General features: G+C 45.8%; 1 protein-coding gene across 1 annotated transcript; it reads left to right on the forward strand.

Moving 5' to 3' along the window:
• Positions 1-768: 768 nt before the first annotated feature.
• Positions 769-20,982, forward strand: pax3b (paired box 3b). Its single transcript, XM_067245720.1, is given in 13 exon segments — positions 769-904; positions 1,536-1,771; positions 1,980-2,109; positions 2,553-2,696; positions 7,701-7,709; positions 14,437-14,603; positions 14,605-14,637; positions 15,903-16,068; positions 16,339-16,376; positions 16,378-16,403; positions 16,405-16,552; positions 19,571-19,850; positions 20,948-20,982. Coding segments are annotated over 13 exon segments (1,497 nt in total). The 5' UTR covers positions 769-819.
• Positions 20,983-21,242: the final 260 nt, after the last annotated feature.

Genomic DNA, 21,242 nt, shown 5'->3' on the forward strand with positions numbered 1-21,242 from the left:
CCCCCTGGACGGTTTGGGGGCTTGGTATAGTGCGCAATCTAAAGGGACAATAAATTCCTCAAGACACAACTTGTGTAACATTTGCTTTATGTTTGAGATCATAGAACGTGGACAAATGGTTTGATGGGAAACAAAAATAGAACCAAAAAACGACATGTTCTAAAAAGTCCCTTTTATGATACAATCTGTGAGATATCTGAATCATCTTTATTGTTATGTTTCACCATCAGCGTATGCGTAAATTTACGACTAAACATCAGTCAAAGTCGTCATTCAAGATATCTACACTGTCCTGGAGCACGGTCCCTGGTGGTAACTTTCAGGGTAAAGTTGTTTGCGTCAGCCAATCATTGAGCACTTGCGAGGACCGGGTGTACTTCCTCTAAACCAATCACACAAGGCGGAACACTGATGGGGAAAGAAGTGCAGCACAACTAATAAATGATGCTGTAGTTTTGACCATCTTCTCTCTTTGAACGTGTGTCAACAACAACAGCTGCAGGGACATCACGGCGAAGTTCTTACCTTCATGACTTCGCTGAACCGAACACATCATGTTGGCTGAAGAAACAACGGCAGATTCATAATAAACTTTTCCCTTGAGCTTTTTCTTGGGGAGGCGGGAGTGCTTTCTCTCTCTCCCGGGACACAACAGTGCCTGGCTGCTGCAGTGGCTAATTTACTCGAATCAATCTTACAGAAACTGGAATACAAAGCATTTATTGTCCAAATACCCGCAGTTCGTTGAGTTTAATCGCCGGTTGTTCATCTTCCTCCTCTCCGGCGGGAGGTTTTCAGAGCGCGTAGGGTTGTGGAGGTATGACTGCGTTGGCGGGGGCTGTACCCAGGATGATGCGCCCCACGCTGGCTCAGAACTACCCCCGCAGTGGTTTCCCACTGGAAGGTAAAATCCAAAGTTACAATTGAACTGTATGTGTGGCGATGTTAACTTCGATGTGCTTACATTTCATGTCATCTTGGTGCGAATACTGTGTCGCCTAATGGGCCGTTTCCTATAGGCTTCCTTTAACTCTGTGAACTAACCTTTGTTTGCAGGGTTACATTATATGAGTAGTACAGGGGATAGACATGAAGACATTTCAATTCTCGAAGGCAATGCATGAATGCAAAATATGCCGAATAATACTTAGTTGATGTGTGTGCTTTGTTTTGATGTAATTATCAGTCCAAAAAAAAGAAGAGGTTTTGGTTAGGACAGGGCCTATGTTTTGTATTTTCATAGATGAGACAGGTCATTTACCGAAATGAACAAACAACATCTGAAAGAGAGCAACCTTACATTGTCATTTAAAATACTTGGTGATTATTAGATTTTCAAACCTTTCAGCTTAAGCAACAGTTATTTTAATGCAACAATTGACCTCTTATTACATAATAAAATGCATGAATATGAATATAAATAGTTTAAATAATAGGCCTATATGTTAATAATTCCATAGAATTGTAGTGATGTTATTGTTTCATATTAACATACTAAACTAATGTGGTGGTGAACTTTTTGCTTTCTCTAACAGTCTCTACCCCTTTGGGGCAAGGCAGAGTGAACCAACTCGGGGGAGTATTCATCAATGGCAGACCACTGCCCAACCATATCCGACATAAAATTGTTGAAATGGCACACCATGGCATCAGACCATGTGTGATCTCTCGTCAACTACGGGTCTCTCATGGTTGTGTATCCAAAATACTGTGCCGGTACCAGGAAACCGGGTCTATCCGACCCGGAGCCATTGGAGGCAGCAAACCCAAGGTAAGGGAAAAGGAAAAGGAGGGAATTCTTAACTGCCTCTTTCTCTTTTACATAGGCTGAAGCCTCCTCAACAGGTTGGCTCAAAAATATTGAGTGAGGCCTAAAGCCTTCATACCGCTATTAATGTATTCACTAAGCAGACACTTTTACTTGAAGTGATTAGTCCTATTAAGAGTCCTACTAATTACACATTGTGTTGTTTCTAAAGCAGGGGACAACGCCGGATGTGGAGAGGAGAATAGAGGAGTACAAGCGAGATAACCCGGGTATGTTTAGCTGGGAGATTCGAGATAAATTACTGAAGGATGGCATATGTGACCGGAACACCGTTCCTTCAGGTAAAAGGAAACAGAAATACACTTTGCTATACTTGTTTGCCATCAAATGGGTGCAGAGAGGCATAGAAAGATTATCAATCGTCATCACCACCATATCCTTCTCATCATCGCCATCACCACTTTGGCTTAGGGTAGCATATTACCAGAATCATATAATTGTTCTCATAATTTGCTTTCTTCACAGTATTTTGAAGTAAAAACAATGTAATTATATTATCAGATTTTATTTGGTAAACTTGACCCTAACACCTGATAGAAACAAATCTGCTCAGTATAGCACCTATAGTCTAATTTAAGTATTATTAAAAAAGTATTTTTGTTTGATAAACTATTTGTTGATAACAAAACTAATTAAATGGCTATTTAATTATTTAAATTAGAGTTACAACTTTGATAGCAGCTATACCAACTGCTAATTTCATATTTAACTTCTTTTATCATAGTCAGTTCAATAAGTCGCATCATGAGGAGTAAATTTGGAGGAAAGGGAGACGATGATGATGATGAAGACGAAATCGAGAAAAAGGAATTAGAGGACAACGAACGACGGGCCAAACACAGTATCGAAGGCATCTTGGGAGATCGCTGTAAGTTTTAATATTTTCAAATTCGCCGACGTGGTTTCATGTTGAATCTGGGTATTATTCACTTGTGATAAAGCCTACTCCTTGCTCTGTTGACATTTTGTATAAAAATAGCGTTTGTTTAGCCTGGGATGACCTACAGTAAAAAAAAAACACACACACATACACACACATATTTAACCTATATTTTAAAGACCGAAACAGTTGTTGAACTTTTTATTTGATCTGCAATGAGTGACTGTTATGTAGTTCTTGGGAGGCAGTTTAATATGCACAGCACAAGGGGAAGTGTGTTCTCATTTGTCGGCATAGTCACAAAGTGCTTGCGTTTGTTTTCAATTCTTTATCGATCATATCTGTCCGGCTAATGGTTTTCCCATGAGGCCTTACCGTAAATCAAACAGCAGGTGATAGCTTTTGTGGGAAAGGAGGATCGTGCGCGCGCGCGTGTGTGTGAGAGAGAGAATGAGAGAGATACGTTATGGCTTTGCACATAGGCTAATGATTACAACCTAACAATGAAAGTGAAATGAAATATTATATGACAACATAAAAACTCATCGTGTTATAAAAAGTTTCTTTGTCAACATGAAATGTTTGATAAAAAAAATAATCCAGGAAGTTGTTTGGATATAGTCTACATTAATATGCTATGTTGTTCAATTGCTCCGTTACTTTTCTGGTCTATTCTATTGCGCATGCTTAATTAATATAGGCTTCTTAATATATGTGCGACAATATTCAAAATGCCTAGCTAATCAGCTGAATAATACTTATTGTTTGAGAAACTCTGCCTCCAAGGCTATGTTTAATGTAACAGGTTGTGAATATGGTTTTGGCTGTAGGCTATCAAACAAAGAAATCTCCCAACTTTTCCCCCTCGTAGACTAACTTATTGGTATTTTAAATAAATGAATTCCAATTTACATCCCAATACGCCAGTTTGTTCACTTTCCGTCCGTATACTGTAAATCTCAGGACAGTAAAACGAATTGGAGGAAAAAGACGGGGAGTTTGACGAGACAAAACGTGCCAAATGAGTTGATCAAACATTTGTATAACAGTTCCATCCTTCACAAAGCCAGGCCTTGCGCACACAATCGGACACTTGAGGATGAACTTGGGAGACAAAGGAGCGAGAGTCCATTGAGACTCACGCTTCGGTTACGCGCGGACAAAAGCCAAGCTTCGCAGCAGCTTGGCCGCAATAAAAGAAGGCAACCTGTTTATAATTCAGTCAGAAAGGGAGAGGGAGCTTTGCAACAAAAGCCCAAGAAAAGACATTATGAGCCAGCAATGAAGGATGAATTATTCAGCGTCCGCTATAGCTGCTATGCGCCTAGGCTTAGAGACTGTTCACCATGGAAAAATGGCCGTTTTCACCTACAAAATGTTTCTTTTTGAGTCTTTTTAGTCGTCTAAAGAAGCCGACTACTATTCAGAGTAACAATTGAAGCATCTGAAACCCCCTCAATTTCTCTTACACACGCACGCGCGCGCGCACACACACACACACGCACACAAAGGCAAATAATGCAAAAATAATGGACGAAACCACATGTTTACCTGTTGCTTCAGCTCCTAAGGTATTTTTCGTGTTCTAGGCTATGTGGCACATAATCACATAGGCCCATAAATCGAAATAAAAAGTATGAAAACCTACGTAGTTGATAATGTATAATACGATCTAATGATCAGGCTATATAGGGTACTTCACACAGAAATATGAATGGTCCCAAAACAATTTAAAATGTCTGTTTTGTTCATTTGGCAAATTGCATGAGCTAGGCTACTGCATTTTAAGACCATTGCCATTTGCAAGTAGTTTAGAATAAAGGCCAAAATGTTGGTACCACCGACCATGTCTATGCATTCATTTATAGATAGTATGATGTTGTCTTGACGAATGACGACAACCTAAAATGGTTATGATGAATTTCTACCTCTAAAATCCGTAGCATTGTTAACTATCTCAGAAGGCCTCGACATGATCTATTATTACCCTCTTTGATGCAACCCGGTCTTGCCCTCTCGAACATTAATAATGTCTTCTAAATGATTCTGATATAGCGCTGTGTCACATTTAATGATCTAGAGAGAGTATTAAATAGTGCTTTGGTGAATGGGGACCAATGTTCTCCCCTGAGAGGCGCGCCTGGCCTCGAGCGCCAGTCACAATGGCCCTTGCCACTCGTCATGCGCATAGCTCCAAAACTCACCCATCGTGCTCACCCCCTCGCGCTCTCAAAATCTCTTCAAGCGGATTAAATCGAGCCCTTTATTTCAATTTACTTTCATCTGGAGGGTGAGCCCGCCCTCTCCCTCTGTTTCCTTCTCACCCGCTATGCCTGCGGCGCGCATTCGTTTAATATATCTGGTCCATCCACCAGCAAACAAAAGAAAGTCAGTCGGTTGTGGGAACGTTTCTAATTAAATTCCAGGTTAACCCAATAGAGAGGCTACTACTTTATTTAGCCCATCTGTAGATATCCAATAAATGTTCCACGTTGCTTCATTGTTATAAAAGTGGGTGAAATAGAAACAAACTTAAGTTTAGTTTCAGTGTTCTTTTTAAAAGTTACCCCGGACGCACTGGCATTTGCTTTATTCACGATTAGGCCTAAATGTGAATGGTCTTCATATACGCAAATTCCCGTCCACATTATGGTATGAAATGTAATTTTGTTTGTCTGTTGACTGCAATGTCTCTCTGCCTATAGCAATATCCCACAAGTGCTGTTCAAACATAATACATTTGGTCGTCGCTAATATCCAGTTTTAGTTAATGATGTGATGTCTCAACACGAAGCTGTTGCTTTAGTTTACAGCCACGAATTAAAATGTGAAAGAGACTCTTTTTCAGTCAAGCAGGTCAAACATAGATTAAGTAGATGTTTGTTGAGACCATTGTTGTGCGTAGGAGGAGCACTGGTTCATCCCCTAGATGTTAAGAATTCATTGTCGTTTCCCCCAGTGTCCCGATCAAAGGCTGCTCGTTTAGATTTATTTGTCTGGGAAAAGCAACTTGAGGTGCTCAAGGAAGGATATAGCCTACCCTTGGAAAGTCATCTGAACGTGCGCCATTCCAAATTCCAACCATACGTTGCTTTTGTATTGGCGCTTGTGGGCTACAGTGCATATTTAAAATGATTCAATTTATTAATAGTTTTTCATATTTTGTATTCTGTGTATTTTGCAATCGTTTGAGAATACTTTCACTATTTTTTTGTTTTGTGTTGGTAGCAATTGGCCACAGCTCCTGCAATAACGCGTGCAAGTAAATAGTTGGCACTTTGCATATTTGGCAGGCAGCGTGCTACACTTCCAAAATGAGTTAATGAACTCATATGAATCAACTAATTATATGCAATGTATGCAATGTTTCTACCCCCTTACATATCTCCATAGCCTATTTCTAAGCTTTACTTTGTTAATTAAAATTAACCAAATTATACAGAGAAACCATTAGGGTGACACACACACAAGCTGTTAAGATCTACCTCCGATAGGAGGGGGACACACATATACACTCACAAACGGACACACACACACACACACACACACACACACACACACACACACACACACACACACACACACACACACACACACACACACACACACACACACACACACACACACACACACACATGCACACCTCTGAAACACAAAATAGTCAAAGGGATAACTTTATTTAGTGAAAGAGAATCCTGGAAAGGGCTAATTGAATAAGCCTGGGATCTTTGAAAACCTGCCATGGTGAGTGCAGTCATCATGTCATAATTAGGTTTATTGAGGCGCATTCCTACAATCTGCTGCCATTCTCCAGGCATCATTGTGTCAATGGCCCGGCCAATAGCCAGAGGACAAAAGGGAATCAAGAGCTGACAAAACATGAAAGGCCCAAAAGATTTAGCTGCCTTTGTCACAGAAACGGAGCAGGACTTTGTTTGTGTAAATAAAGTGAGGAACTTGGGGTCCCCTGCTACTCAGGCGCAGGATGGGGTTCTATAGAATGTAATATGTGGGCACACACTGGAGTAATGCCAGGAGAGGGAGTGTGTGTGGTGTGGTGTGTGTGCAAGACAGAGAGAGAGAGAGAGAGAGAGAGAGAGAGGAGAGAGGGAGAGAAATAGTAACAGAAATGGAGAGAGCGACAGAGATACAGAGAGGGAGAGAAAGGGGTTGAGAACAAGTAAGGGAAGGAGGGAATGTATAGACGCAGGGAAGAGGGCTGAGAAGATGAGGCGGAGTGAAGGGGCTGGGTTTGTGTGTTTAGTGTAATGAATGTTTACAGAGATAGGTCTTGGTTTCATCAGTTTGTTTGTGATGCTTAAAGACATCCCACAATATAGGGGAGTCTTGTTGGTACATGTCAGATCATGTGAAAGTTTACACATGTTTACAGAAAGTTGTTATGAATATAACCCAGTTCCAGAATGGGTTACAGGGTTCATAAGGTGTAAGGGTGCTGATGGAAGATATGTATTGCATGTGTTAAGATGTGTAGATGTGTAATCTAACACAAGCATGTCCTTTTCAATTTTCTAAACTTTCACAGTTGAAAGTTTGTGAGCGAAAATGTGAAAATGATGATGCCAAATTGACGTATTTCAGAGCAGTCATGCTCAAATTGTCAACCAGTGTATATAGCACATGCTACAATATCTGCTTGAAAACGTAAAGGCTCTGAGACTTCTATTTAAGGGATACTTGTTAGTTTTGCTCAAGTTGGCAGCATTGAAATATAATAGTCAAGTGCTTGTTGTGATAAGACAAACTGGCTACCGGCCTGAACATCTTGATTTATGTCAGTTAGAGGGGTGGCTTTTCTTCTGCGGAATGTGTCACTCACTTTGTCCCTGGGCACAAGGGCATGGGGGGCACAAGGGCACAGGGGGCACAAAGGAGAGCACCAAATCTCTCCCATTTACCCCGGGGCAGTCTCTGTCCCTCACTATCCCCCTCACTATCCCTCTCTCTGTCCCATTCTGTCTCTATCTCTAGCTCCAACTTGTCTCTACTCTCCCCTCTCTCGCAAATTCATTTTTTCTGCAAGATGCCGTGCGCGACGACTATCCAAGCATAAAAAACATAGTTATCTGCAAATGAATGGGGGCTCTATGCTTCATTAAAGGGTATTTTGCCGTCCACACCCCTATTGTGACCCTCTGATATCAATTCAAAGGGCAATTAATGAATGCAGTCCCAACTTTGAAGTGAGGAGGACTGGGGGTGAGCGGAGGGGGAAAGAGAATTTGGGGTTTCCCCCTCCAGACCCCCCCCCCCCAACCCCTTTGCGTCACCCAGTGATGGACTTGCCACATTCAGCTTCAGTGAGAGCGCCCCACAGACGGGTTGAAGTGAGAGAAAGAGTGAAAAGGCCCCAGAGAAGGTCAAGGAGAATGGCCGCCTTAGAATAAGGCCCCTCTTTATCTGATGGAAGTATTCGCCAAGGCGGGCACAACGATTAACGGAGAGAGAGACAGAGAGAGAGAGAAAGAGGTTGTTTTTATGGGTGTGTGTGAGTGTATACACGAGTGTGTGTGTGTGTGTGTGTGAGTGTATGTGTGTGACCAGAAAGGGGATAAGGGGTGTCAGAGTTGAAGAGACGCTAGGCAAAGGCTACTGAATGTGCTGGTTGAACAACGGAAGGCAGACAGAGAGTTGTCAATCACTTGACTGATGGAGTCTGACACTTACATTGAGCCCTGTTCACTAATTACCTCTCCTGCTCCCATGTCACACAGGGATAGCCCCTCAGGAGAGGAGGCTAGAGAATTCTAGGGAGAACAATCTAGAAATAAACTAGAAATATACACGCATTGATGTTCGGAGATCATTCAGAGATTCAGAGTTGTTCCCGATTGATTTCTTCACAGTTCTGAAAGTTCAATCCAAAGTTACAATGTCCCGGTTTGTCTTGAAAGTGACATAGTCATGTTTAATCGATTTACAGCTATGTTTACATAGAAGTCCTTTGAGGCATCGTGTACCAGGGTTTTTACAAGCAAAACTTTTCGATTCATCTTTTCCTGAAGCAGAATTCAAAGTTCATGTAGCACCATGAACAGTTAAAACAAGCTGGCCAGATTGAGCAATGCTACTGCTGTGAGTATGTTTCTCAGCAGCGAAAGCCTGTCTCCTGCCTTTGCCATGAGGCTTAGCGGGGGTCAGAGAGCAACACGGGGTCACTTTGCATCAGTACTACAGGAAACAGGGTTACAATCATATTTGGATGAAAATGACAGGTAACTACTTCCTGGTAGCTGTCTCGCATCATTCTCTTTCAGCCTAACCACTGGCCTTGCCATTCAAGTTTTGCCCTGTCTCTTTCTTATGATATTGTGATTTATGAGCTGTTTTCCATCTGGGGCAACATCATTTCTCACACATTCACACCCCCAGGATGACAGTGCAAAGAAGCGGAGCTTAAAAAAACAGTTTCTCTCTCTCTCTCTCTCTCTCTCTCTCTCTCTCTCTCTCTCTCTCTCTCTCTCTCTCTCTCTCTCTCTCTCTCTCTCTCTCTCTCTCTCTCTCTCTCTCTCTCTCTCTCTCTCTCTCTCTCTCTCTCTCTATCTCCCTCTCCCCCTCTCTCCCTCTCCCCCTCTCTCACAAACACACTCACTAAATTACAGGGCAGCTGTAGAGGTCGAGTCTCCTCTTTAGCAAGTCAAGTGAGCACCCCTCCTCCCCGGTCTTAGTTTTTTAACACAAGGCGCAGATGGGCCCATAAGCTGTCAGTTAACCATTATCCTGCAGGCATCTGCCTGGCTTCTATATACTGTTTAATGCAGTCGGGCAGTCACTTAGTCGTCTAGTTCCCTGAAAAGGACCAGCGTCGCTCCCTCCCCACCACACATAAACGTGTCATTTGTCTCCTCTGTCCTTTGTTTTGTTTTTTTGGGGTGGGTGCGTATGTGTATGAGGCGATGTGTGTGTGTGTGTTTGTGTGTGTGTTTGTGTGAGGAGGGAGGGGGAGATCATGTCATTGGCTCAATTACCCTCCTCCTTCGCCACCCCCCACGAACCTCCTCCTTGTAAACAGCACACATATGGTCAGTCTCAGACTCCCCCCCCCCCCTCCCCCACACACACACCACCACCCTCAACACAAACTTGATCTCCAAAATCCCTACCCACTACAACTCATCTAGCCTTGCCTGGATGGACACCCTTGCCCCCCCCCCAACACATATATACAAACACACAAACACTTGCAGCAGACACACACACACAAACCCATATGCTGTACAGTTTCCAAGACCACAGTCTGTTAAACCCTCTTTTCTTTCCCCTTCCTCCTCCTCCTCCTCATGATGGCATAGCGTGAGCCATTTGGGGTATTTTTTGGCTCTGTGAAGGTTGTGTTGGCGCAGGCTAACTCGCGCTGTGTGCCTCTCAGGGGCTGGGGTTTGGTTAAATTAAACAGGTTTCTTTTCTCCCAGCTACTCTCCTCGCTCTGTGTGGCTTAAAGAAGCCAGCGCTCTCCGGCTACCAGGCGGTCCACTTTCCAGGGCCTTAGACACTCAGATAGACTTACCCTTTTAAAGATTTCACTCAGTGTTGTTTTGTTCCACAGACTGCCAAGCGTTTGCGCCAACAACCCCCACTAGAAAAAAAAAACTGTACGTTTCGCTAACAGCTGAGGTGAGATAAAAATTCATGGAAAAATGTAGTTTAGACGAATGTTTAGCTAAGGGCATGAATGAGACTATATTAAGATATGGTTTATATATACACGCAGAAAGAGATATGCAGGATTCAGGTCGGTAATTTGATTGAAAATGCTATTTGTCAGTGCCAAATATAGGCAAGGGCATCGTTGGATAGCGTAGCAAAGCAAGTTAAAGTAGCACTCAGTGACCACAAGTTTACAGTACAGAGGAGCAGTAACATATATGGCTTCTCTTTCCTCCGTCTCTCCTTCTACTCTACTATCTGAACTAACCAGCGGTTTGACTTTTTTATTTTTTTTTTCCCACAAAACTATTCTTAACCCCGATTGGTGATGAATAACGTGGTGCCATGCTTATTTTTGGAACTCTGCATACTGTATGTCTTCTGTGTATGTTGATTTGAGTGTAAGGAAGATCATGTCCTCTTGAATTTGGACATTTGAAATGAAAACATTTGAGGTTAGGATTTCTGGAAAGATGAAAGTGTAGATGAGTGTGAGAGAGTGTGTGTCTTTATGGTCTAACCCTAACCCTTTCTGTCTTTGGTCTGACGAGCCTTATTAACCGATGGAGTACTATATGGTGTGTGTTGGTAATGACTAATACAATGCTAGTCTGTACTATTACAGTTGCCAAAAGCTTGGCTGTATGTATTGTTAATCTGTGAAGATTGATGTCAGTGTATGTAAGTGTTAGAAGTGATCAAGACTCCATGGGAGGTTTACCCCAGGCTGGGAAACAGCAGATGTCTGTGTACTCTGTGTGTCTGTGTGTGTGCGTGTTACTCTGTGGTGGTGCAGCAGCGGTTTGCAGGTGGCAGGGGCGCTGTGATCTCTGGGGGTTACACCTTTGCCCCTCAACCCCCTGTGTTGGACTCCTGGCTCTCTGGCCCCAACTTCCATATCTCTCTCTCTCTCTCTCTCTCTCTCTCTTTCTCTTTCTTTCTCTTTCTCTCTCTCTCTCTCTCTCTCTCTCTCTCTCTCTCTCTCTCTCTCTCTCTCTCTCTCTCTCTCTCTCTCTCTCTCTCTCTCTCTCCACTCTTTATTTTGCTCTCTTTCCGTGATCTCTCTCTCTCCATTGCCCATATTTTCGGCTTGTCCACACACATGTATGCTAGCCTGCACACAAACACACCGACACACACACCTTTAGGTGCCTCCATGCCGAGGCAGCTTGTGGGGGGTGGTAGTCCCCAGCTGTGCCCCCCCCCCCCCCCCCCCGGCCCCGCCCCCGCCCCTGTCCTCCCCCCTACCGGAACGCCTGCCCACCCCTCACCCCTCTCTGGCCCTCATTGTGCCCCCCGCTACCCCCGTTGCTCCCCCGTGGGGCAGGTGACAGGCCCCCTCCTCGCCCCTCTGTGAGGGCCATGGCAGCCATGACGGATTCCACAGATGGAGCGTGCAAATCGTCCAGCAAAGAGCCCGGCCTTAGAGCAACAAAGAGAGACGGAGAGAAGGAAGAGAGAAATATAGGGGAGAGAGAAAGAGAGAGAGAGACATGCGGGGGAAAAAAGAGAGGGATTGGTGGAGGAGGGAGACAAAGGGGGACTTTGAAAGAAAGAGAGATGGGTGAGAGGGTTGAAAGAGAGAGGCAGAGAAGGATGTATGCGTAGGTGGTGTTTGGTTAAAGGGGAGGGCGCTGTTGAACATTTTTTTTGTTTCACAACATGGAGATGTCGTTTCTTTGGAGAATTCCAGTTTGATGCGAGAAGAGTTTTACAACAACTTTCCATTAAAGTCGTTTTATTTTTACGCATATCATTCTTTACTCGTAAAAACGGTATCACAAACAGTACATTTGTGAAATTTATGGGATGGGGAGTTCAGATCCAAGGTACTGGTACCAGGCTTTTCTCGTCTGAGAAGAGGAGGAATCCAGTGATTCCCAAACCAGTAGGGACGTAACCTATAGGTAATTCCAAAGTGATTAAGGATTTTCCCTACCACTTCGGCATTCTCAGAGTCCAAATCCCTGTGAAATGCTTTGAAACGTGCATGCTGGTCGCAGACTCCAGGGAGATGAGGGTTCCCACACGGCCCTCCACAGGCTTGACTAGAAAGCTTCTTCCCTTGTTATTCTGCGAAACCCTGTTTCGAATAATACCCCCCCCCCCCCCCCCCCCCCCCACCAACCTCCTACCCACAGTACACATCCCAAATTCCTCCTTTTAAAACACCAGCTAAAACACCACTCAGTTAAATTCTCGTTAAAGTCCTTGTTTTTTCTCACAGTGATGTGGTTTGAAGATAAAAATTTGGTGGTGATTTGACAGTTTGGCATACTTGGGTTTAGTATTTACTTGAAGATTTATTAGGGGACATTTCATGGATGTAGTAAAAGTTTAACATTCATTGGGGACTAACTGTTGTGGTCATTTTAACTTTTTGCGGCGTCGGACGTTGAATTTGTGTGTGGCCTAGTTAAAAATGTTAAGCGTTCAATAAAAGTGTAAAAAAAAAGCTCCAAAACGCCTTGAACTGAAGCAAAATCTTTCTAAATATTTTCTCTCTCCACCTCTCTATCATTGTTTAAAGTTTTTAACCAGTTTACTGTTAATGTGTCTGAAGTTTCCTCCCAGCTCTGTGGATGCTGACACTGACCAGCCTGCCGGGGAGCGTATCAGTTTCACATGAGAAGCCCTGAGCTATTTGGGTTTCCTTGTATTTTATTGTTGCTTCTAAGGGGGGAACTAATACAGTGTTGCACAAAAACTTCCCCTTCGCTCCAGGGAATTCATTAAGTGTAACACAAAAAAAAGTCGGCGCGACGCCCTCAATGAACTTCTGAGGTAGCCGAAAGCCTCGGTACATAAACACAGCCTATAAGCTCAGAGTGCACAATAGTATTAAAGTGATCCAACCCAAACATGAAGAGTGGACCCAACAAAAGCTGTCAAGACTTGTAACTTTACAGCAACTCAATCACGCTAATGTGCTAACCCTGAAATATGTTTACCATATTGTGAGCTATTCAACCATTTTATTCAAATAAAATGGACGTTTTTGACCATGGCCTTTTATAGATCGAAACTGTTTCCAAAAACGGGATGTGTGTGTGTATGTGTGTGTGTGGGGGGGTTCTCAGTGTGTCTTTTTAACAGCATGTGTATGTGTCGGTAAGTGTGTGTGGTTTGTTGCGAACAGCCTCAAAGGTCAAAGAAGAGCAAATTAAAGCTTCTTTATATTGGACACACTAGGCTGAGAAGAGAAGCTCTGGATTTTAGTGTGGGCCTAGGCTAACCACAGGGCTAACACAGAGAAGGTGAATATCAAATAATATCATTGCCTTTTCTGGTGAATGACCTCTTACAAATGAGACCAGCATGCACCTGGCTAGTGGGGTGTGGCAATGGAGAGGACTGACATGACAGCCATCTATCCTATTGGAGTTTCAGCAAGCCTGGAGACGAGATCCAATACTTGTTCCTCCTCTTTCTCCCCCCCCCCCCCCCCCCCCCCCCCCAACACACACACACACCCCCTGTCTCGCAGTTCCAAATTAGGCCTTTGTGTCCGACTTAGTCCTCCCAATCGTACTGGCGCGCCTCGGGAAACCTTGTCCTGTGAGATTAGGTGGAAAAGCAGCGAATATTCCCTGTGAATGGAAGTCTGTTCGGGCACAAAACGGAGGGGTTTGGGGAAAGAGGGGAGGGGGGGTTGGCTTTGCATAGGTGGTGGATGGTGGTGGGGGGGGGGGGAGCGGTGTACTCCCATGCAGGGGTTTAAGTAAACAGCGCAATGCGAAAACAAGTGTCACCCTTCTCCATCTTCCTTAACCTCTACCTGGCCTTCATGTCAGATCGAATGCCCTTTGAGAGTCGTGCATTGTGTGGATAGCCCTGTCCGACCCTCTGTTCCATCTCCCTCAACCCCCCTCTGCTCCTGACTGACTCTGATGGCAGAACAGCAGGGCCGGATAGATGCACGGCGAGAACGTCTTACCGCAGACACTTCCTGCATGTGTGTGCGTGTCTCTTTCCTGGCGTCGCTGCTCCCTGCGCACCTGTGCGCGCGTGTCATGGCCGAAACACTAAGAGAACATTCTTCTCCTCCTCCTCCCTCCAGCTAGCCACTCAGACGAGGGCTCGGATGTGGAGTCGGAGCCGGACCTGCCCCTGAAGAGGAAGCAGCGGCGCAGTCGCACCACCTTCACGGCCGAGCAGCTGGAGGAGCTGGAGAGAGCCTTCGAGAGGACGCACTACCCCGACATCTACACCCGGGAGGAGCTGGCCCCAGAGGGCCAAGCTCACCGAGGCCAGAGTACAGGTACACACACACACTCGCACGTGGAATCCTCTCGCTCGCACACTTTCACACACAGTCACCTACACACACACACACAGACAAACTCTTTCACGCACAAAGTGCTACAGTATCTTTATGACCCATATTTCTTTCTGGGAAGATTGGAAGCCTCTTGGCTCTGCTGACAATGTGTATTTTTTCAAAGGGACGGGTTAGAGATTTGGGGCAGTGTTATGTGTGTGTATCAGCGAGTGATTGTGTGTGTGTGTGTGTGTGTGTGTGGGGGGGGGGGGGGGTTGATGGAGCGTTTTGGAACTGACCGAGGAGCGTTAGACTTAGAGCAGTGTCCTGAAAACGCCAGCTCCTTTCTTAAGCACACACGGTCTCTCACACACAGACACACAAACTCGCTCTCTCACACACACATACATGTACAAAGACATACATACTCTCTATCTCACACACACACACACACACACACTCTCACACACATACATACATTCTTGACCCCTCTCATCCTCTAGTCCCGGGGGCCCAATCTCCAGACCCAGCTCTGATCTACAGCCCAGCAAATTCTCCCCTACGGTTTCCATGTGGAGTGTGTTCCTGGCCCAGTGTGAGGTCATTACACATGGAAACAGCTTTGGTACCACCTGCCAATCACAAACCTCAAAGTACAGGCAGCCAACCACAACCTCCCTTGTCAGATACATTTCCCCTCAAAATGCGTTGCTGTCTCGATATCTGTGTATTATTGCAGTATCAACATGTTACTCTTATCATTTGTACTCTCAAGAGTGGGATGTGTAATTAAATGTTTGTTTTGATGGAAGGATTTCCTGGTTTTATCATCTTTTCAATGTGACTGTATTTGAATGTAACACGTACAGTATGCATTTTGTCTCATATACAGAGTAAAGATAATGTGCGGCATTCATGACTTGGTGTACGTGTGTTTATGTGTGTTTATTTGTGTGTAGATGTGTGTGAAGATATGTGTGTAGATGTGTGTGTGTGCTTGTTATGGGAGTGTGATTTGTAGATGCACAGTTACAGATAAAGAGGGCCTTGTTGACTGAGGCAGTCACATGAGCTAGTCTGGAGGGAACCACATGACTCAAACACACACACACACATCGACACACACATAAAGGGATGACATCAGAGTGATGCTACCATGGCTTGGAAATGACTCTCTCAACAGCCGCGGACAACACACCGACACACTCGCAGACACACACAGTAGACACACACACATGCTAACATTGCTATACTTTCTCCTCCAGGTCTGGTTCAGTAACAGGAGAGCGAGATGGAGGAAACAGGCAGGGGCCAATCAGCTTATGGCGTTCAATCACCTTATCCCAGGAGGGTTCCCGCCCTCCGCCATGTCCAGCATTCCACCCTATCAGCTATCAGACACCTCATACCCGCCCACATCCCTATCACAAGGTGGGTCATTTACTGTCAGTAACAGGCTACAACAGTTATGCTAAGTGAATTACCTACACCTCAATAAAGCGCTCGCCAGCACGGTTCAAGCCAGTCAAACACTTTGTCTGTTGTTGTGGAATTCACCGTCTAATTCGTTTGGCCACTTTGTAGCAAAATATTGGAAGGGAATTCCCCTTGATACACTGCTTTCTAAACAGAGTGAGTTGTGATGAGCTCCAGCCGTGTGCCCTTGTCTGTGGTTCTGAACTGCTCTCCGTGCCCCTGCAGTGGTGTCCGAGCAGCCCAGCACAGTGCACCGCCCCCAGCCCCCTTCCCCCCTCCTCCGGACACCAGGGCTCTGGGGGCGGCCAGGAGGGGGGGGTCGGCGTACTGCCTGGCCTCCGGACGGCACGGCTTCTCAGGATACTCGGACAGCTTCGCCCCTCCAGGGGGTCCGCACAACCCCATGAACCCCGCCCTCGGCAACGGCCTCTCTCCACAGGTACACGTGTTACCGTGCACGCACATGCACACGTATGCACACACAGGGGCATGGGTTTCATGATACTTATTGATTTCTATTATGGGACATGTTCCGGACACTTTTGGAAAACTGCAAATACCCCCCCCCCCCCCCCCCCCCCACACACACACACACACACACTTTTTATCAATATATTTAACGGCCGCATCCTCAGTTATTAACAAAAGCTGCCCCAACCATATTTGAAAACAAACCTACGCCCCTGCTCACACACATACACGCACGCACACACACATACATACATATACACACACACACCATGCAGGATGAAAAGGTTGAAGGACAGATGTAGTTCCAGATAATCGCTTGATTGGGAGAGGGGAAGGACAAGGACAGGAAGCGGGGGAATGATCTTGAAGAGACGATGACACAAATGGAAACTGAAAAGACAATTACAGTCAATTAGACAGGCATGAACAGCTCCCATCCCTCTACCTACACATGAAGAGCTGTCCTAACAGGCAGAAAATGAGATTTCTGCTACCCTGAGTTAAACGCTCCAGAGCCATGATAAGGGTTCCACACACACGCGGACACACACACGCGGACACACACACGCACACACACACACACATAAGCACAGTTCCAGGGAGTAATTATTTCACAGAGAGTCATTTCAGGAATACGTGATGATGAGTAACTGACACAGGCTTAATTACGTTGCATGAAATTATTCTTACTATTAGCAGATTGTTTATGTCATCAATTAGTGGGTACTCTGTATGGTTATTGTCAGTCCGCCTGGACTACAACATGTGTCCTTTTCAATCCATCACACTTTATGGACACATAAAGTGAACAATAGAAATGTTTCCAAATCACCATAGATAAACAAAACAATAAAACACATTTACACATCTGCAGCACAAATCAATATACATTTTTGTGTGTGTATGCGTGCCTGTACAATGACGTACCTTTGGATTGATTTCCAAATATACTGTATATTGATCATTACCTTTTACATTTTATTGACTCCGACAAGTTTAACACAGTAGCGACAGACAAAAGTCCAACTCACTTGCTCTCTCTCTCTCTCTCTCTCTCTCTCTCTCTCTCTCTCTCTCTCTCTCTCTCTCTCTCTCTCTCTCTCTCTCTCTCTCTCTCTCTCTCTCTCTCTCTCTCTCTCTCTCTCTCTCTCTCTCTCTCTCTCTCTCTCTCTCTCTCTCTTTACATCTCTCTCTATGTCTCTCTCTCCTCTCCTCAGATACATAGGGTGTTTTTGACCCTGGCATGTGTTTGTGTGAGTAGGGTCATCCACTTCCTCCCCTTTAGTCTGTGTGCAGCTGTCATTGGCACTCAGAAACACACTCATGCGCACACATACACACACACACACACACACACACACACACACACACACACACACACTCACACACAAACATACACACCAACACACCAAACTACTTTACACTGTCTAGCCACTGGGGAGGCGTCTCGTGATTAAACATGTTTGTCTCCACATTCCTCCCGGTTCAAGTGATGTCCTAATATATGAGTAAATAACGTCTATGAGGGATCAGGAATGCCCTGTCTCAGATCCCCCTCCCCCTCATTCCGACATTCCTTGTCCTGCTCGTCTCCCGCTCGCTGGCTGCGCCTGGGCAGACTGTGCGATGCCGCTGGCGACGGCTCCCTTCCAACATGAAACACCCGGCCCGACCTGGCCAGAGAGTCTGTGTCACGCTAAAGAGACCAGGGAGGGAGGGAGGGGAGATATAGGGGAGAGAACCAGAGGGAGGAAGCTGGTCATGGAGGAAAGGCAGAGAGAGACAGTGAGAGAGTGCGACGATGGAAGAGAGGACAACATGGAGGGAGGGAGGGAGAGAGAGAGAGAGAGAGAGAGAGAGAGAGAGGGAGAGGGAGAGGGAGAGAGAGAGAAAAGCCAATGGTAGACCCCAGCAACCCTCCACATACATATTCTATTTAAACATAACACAACCAAAAGCAGGTAATTCTTTAGAAAAATGTTACTGGGGGACAGGGGAACACAACTCCCTTCTCAAAATCAACATGGGCTCGTCTGTCCTCCTGCCTGGGAAATGACTTAAGCGGGACCATGTGTGTGTTTGGATGTAGAATAATATGTCACTTATAAGGCCAGCGGAGCCCAAAGTGCAGCATACCTGCTTCTCATTAGAGCACCAGGAGAGCCCCGAGGTCTGTGCTTAAAGAGGATTTGATGCGTTCATAGTCACCAGGTTTGGATGTGTTTGCGTTCATCAAAGCTCCCAGCTCAGTGATGCTGATTCAATGCAAAGATTAGATGTTTACTGAACATTTGGAGACACATTTTGACGAGTTTGTCCCAAACGGGTCACATTGATGTGTCGGGGTAAGGTTGGGCTTTGACAACCTGGTTGGGGTAGATGATGCCCTATGGCACTTTTCCGTCCAAAGCTCGCCAAGAAATATTCCCCCAAATTTGATTATCTGGCCGCTAATCAACAACAGGTCAAAGCCTATCCTGTATCTACATCTGCAACTCTCACTGCTGTGGTCTGTGTGTTTGTGTGTGTGTGTGTTATCTGTGTTGGTGTATCTTTGCAGATAAGTCGTTATCTCACCCCATGCTTTTTTGACAGAGGCGGCAACGGGGAATTTCTGAAATAAGTGGAGTCGTGGTTCTCAGACAAATTGCTTAATTCTTCCTCTCTCGCGCTTATCTCTCCCTGTCTGGGGAAGGCTCGCCTTCAGCCTTTTGATGTCAGCCAAAGGGAACTTTACTAAGTTAAACAGACCATAAGTGGGTGGAGCAGAAGTGAGTGAGTGTGTGTGTTTGAGAGAGAGAGGGAGAGCCAGAGATGTCATCCACAATGCCTCATCCCAGTCTAAGACTCACCATGTCTAAACCACCCAACACCCCAGCCTGCACATCCTGCCACACGCTCACCCCTGTTACCCCCTCCCCTAACCACCCACCCTATGACATCACCAACACCCTCACCCTCTCTTGCTTCCCCCCCCCCCCCCCAGGTGATGGGACTGCTGAACCCGGGCGGGGTCCCCCACCAGCCCCAGAGCGACTACGCCCTCTCCCCTCTGACGGGGGGCCTGGAGGCCCCCGGGGGCCTGGGCACCAGCTGCTCCCAGCGCCTGGAGCACCTCAAAGGCCTGGAGGGCCTGTCCAGCGTGCCCAGCCTGCCCTCACTGCCCTCGCTGCCCAACTCCCAGTCCTACTGCCCGACCGCCTACGGCTCGCCGGGCTACAGTGTGGACCACGTTGCATCCTACCAGTATGGGCAGTATGGACAAAGTAAGGTCAATACCCTCTCGTTTTTTTTCCTTCCCCCTGTTTTGACTGGGTTTATTTGCACCAAACGCACTTAGAATAATTGCTTGTAACAAGATTTGGGAATTTTGAACAGCAACACTTGATTTAACCGCAGGTTGAAGCTGTTAATAGACACCCAACTATTTCGATAAAATGTTTAACCACTGAGTAAATTCCCATCCAACAATCAATGCTGGGATCTTCTGAAGGAAAGCAAGGCCCCTCAGTTCAGATTAAGGTTACCGTTGACAGGTAACTTTAAGGTTACGTAGTCCACAAGCTATCTACAATGATTGGGGAAGAGGGGGGGGGGGGGGGGGTAGTTTTCAATTTCGGCCTGTGGGGGGGAAGGGAGCGGTAGGAGGGGGGAATCACACAAGCCATACAATTAGGCCCATCCGCCGACCTCCCGGCAACCTCTCGGTAAACGTTGCCCTTCAAAGCCATGGAGTTGCTGAATGGTGTGGCTTTGCAAGGTCAGCAGGTATCGAGTGAATATCTAACCTAATATCCAAGAGGAGGAACGTCTAATGAAATATCACAGGGAAATATCTAAGTGGACAGAAAGACAGGAACCACCTTTTAGAAGTGAGCTGACACACACACACACACACACACACACACACAAGCTCACAAACATACACCAAACACACACACACACACTCACACACACACCCATCAGAGGGACTACATCTTGATGCCATTAATCACTGAGACTCGATACCCATGTGCGGTTGGGACTGAAGGCTGAGGGCTCTTTTTCTGGGGGTGGAAGGATTCTAATACCCTCTGGCAGGACAGCTATTGGAAACAGGTGCGCTGGGTAGAGGTCAGTTGGGGAGCCAGTATCGATCGCTGGTCCTGATTCCAATTCTCCAGGCGCTACATCAAGCCATGTCCCAAGACTCTGGTACGCCTGCCCCCCTCTCCAGACCCCACACACTATGGGCTGGGACTGCTTGCTGATTGGCTGGGACCCCCACCCTTACACCATGCCTGATGCTCTTTCAGCGGTCCTCTCACCCTCTTTATTTCCCAGCGTGCGAACGTGATCTGATGGTTCCTTGTTGTTCTTTCAGGTTCCCTTCATTATCTGAGGCCAGAGATCACCTGAGTGGAGGGCTCCGCCCACATCCTGCCCTGGCCTCGCTTCAGGAACGTGTATGTTTGTCCACGCTGAGGGAAGTGTTTGAGTATCCCGGACCAAATTGACAACTTCCCTCCCTACCTATCCCAACGGGCCTGAGATTCACTCTGACATTGACACTCCTTCTCACTTGATGTAAGGAGAGGAAGATAAGATATGAAAAGAGACTATTAGGAGGCAACGCAAGACCAAAACAAACAAACAAACAAACAAACAAACTGTGTGGA

This window comes from Osmerus mordax, chromosome 11 (genome assembly GCF_038355195.1).
Source record: "Osmerus mordax isolate fOsmMor3 chromosome 11, fOsmMor3.pri, whole genome shotgun sequence".
In the NCBI taxonomy this organism is placed as follows: Eukaryota; Metazoa; Chordata; class Actinopteri; order Osmeriformes; family Osmeridae; genus Osmerus; species Osmerus mordax.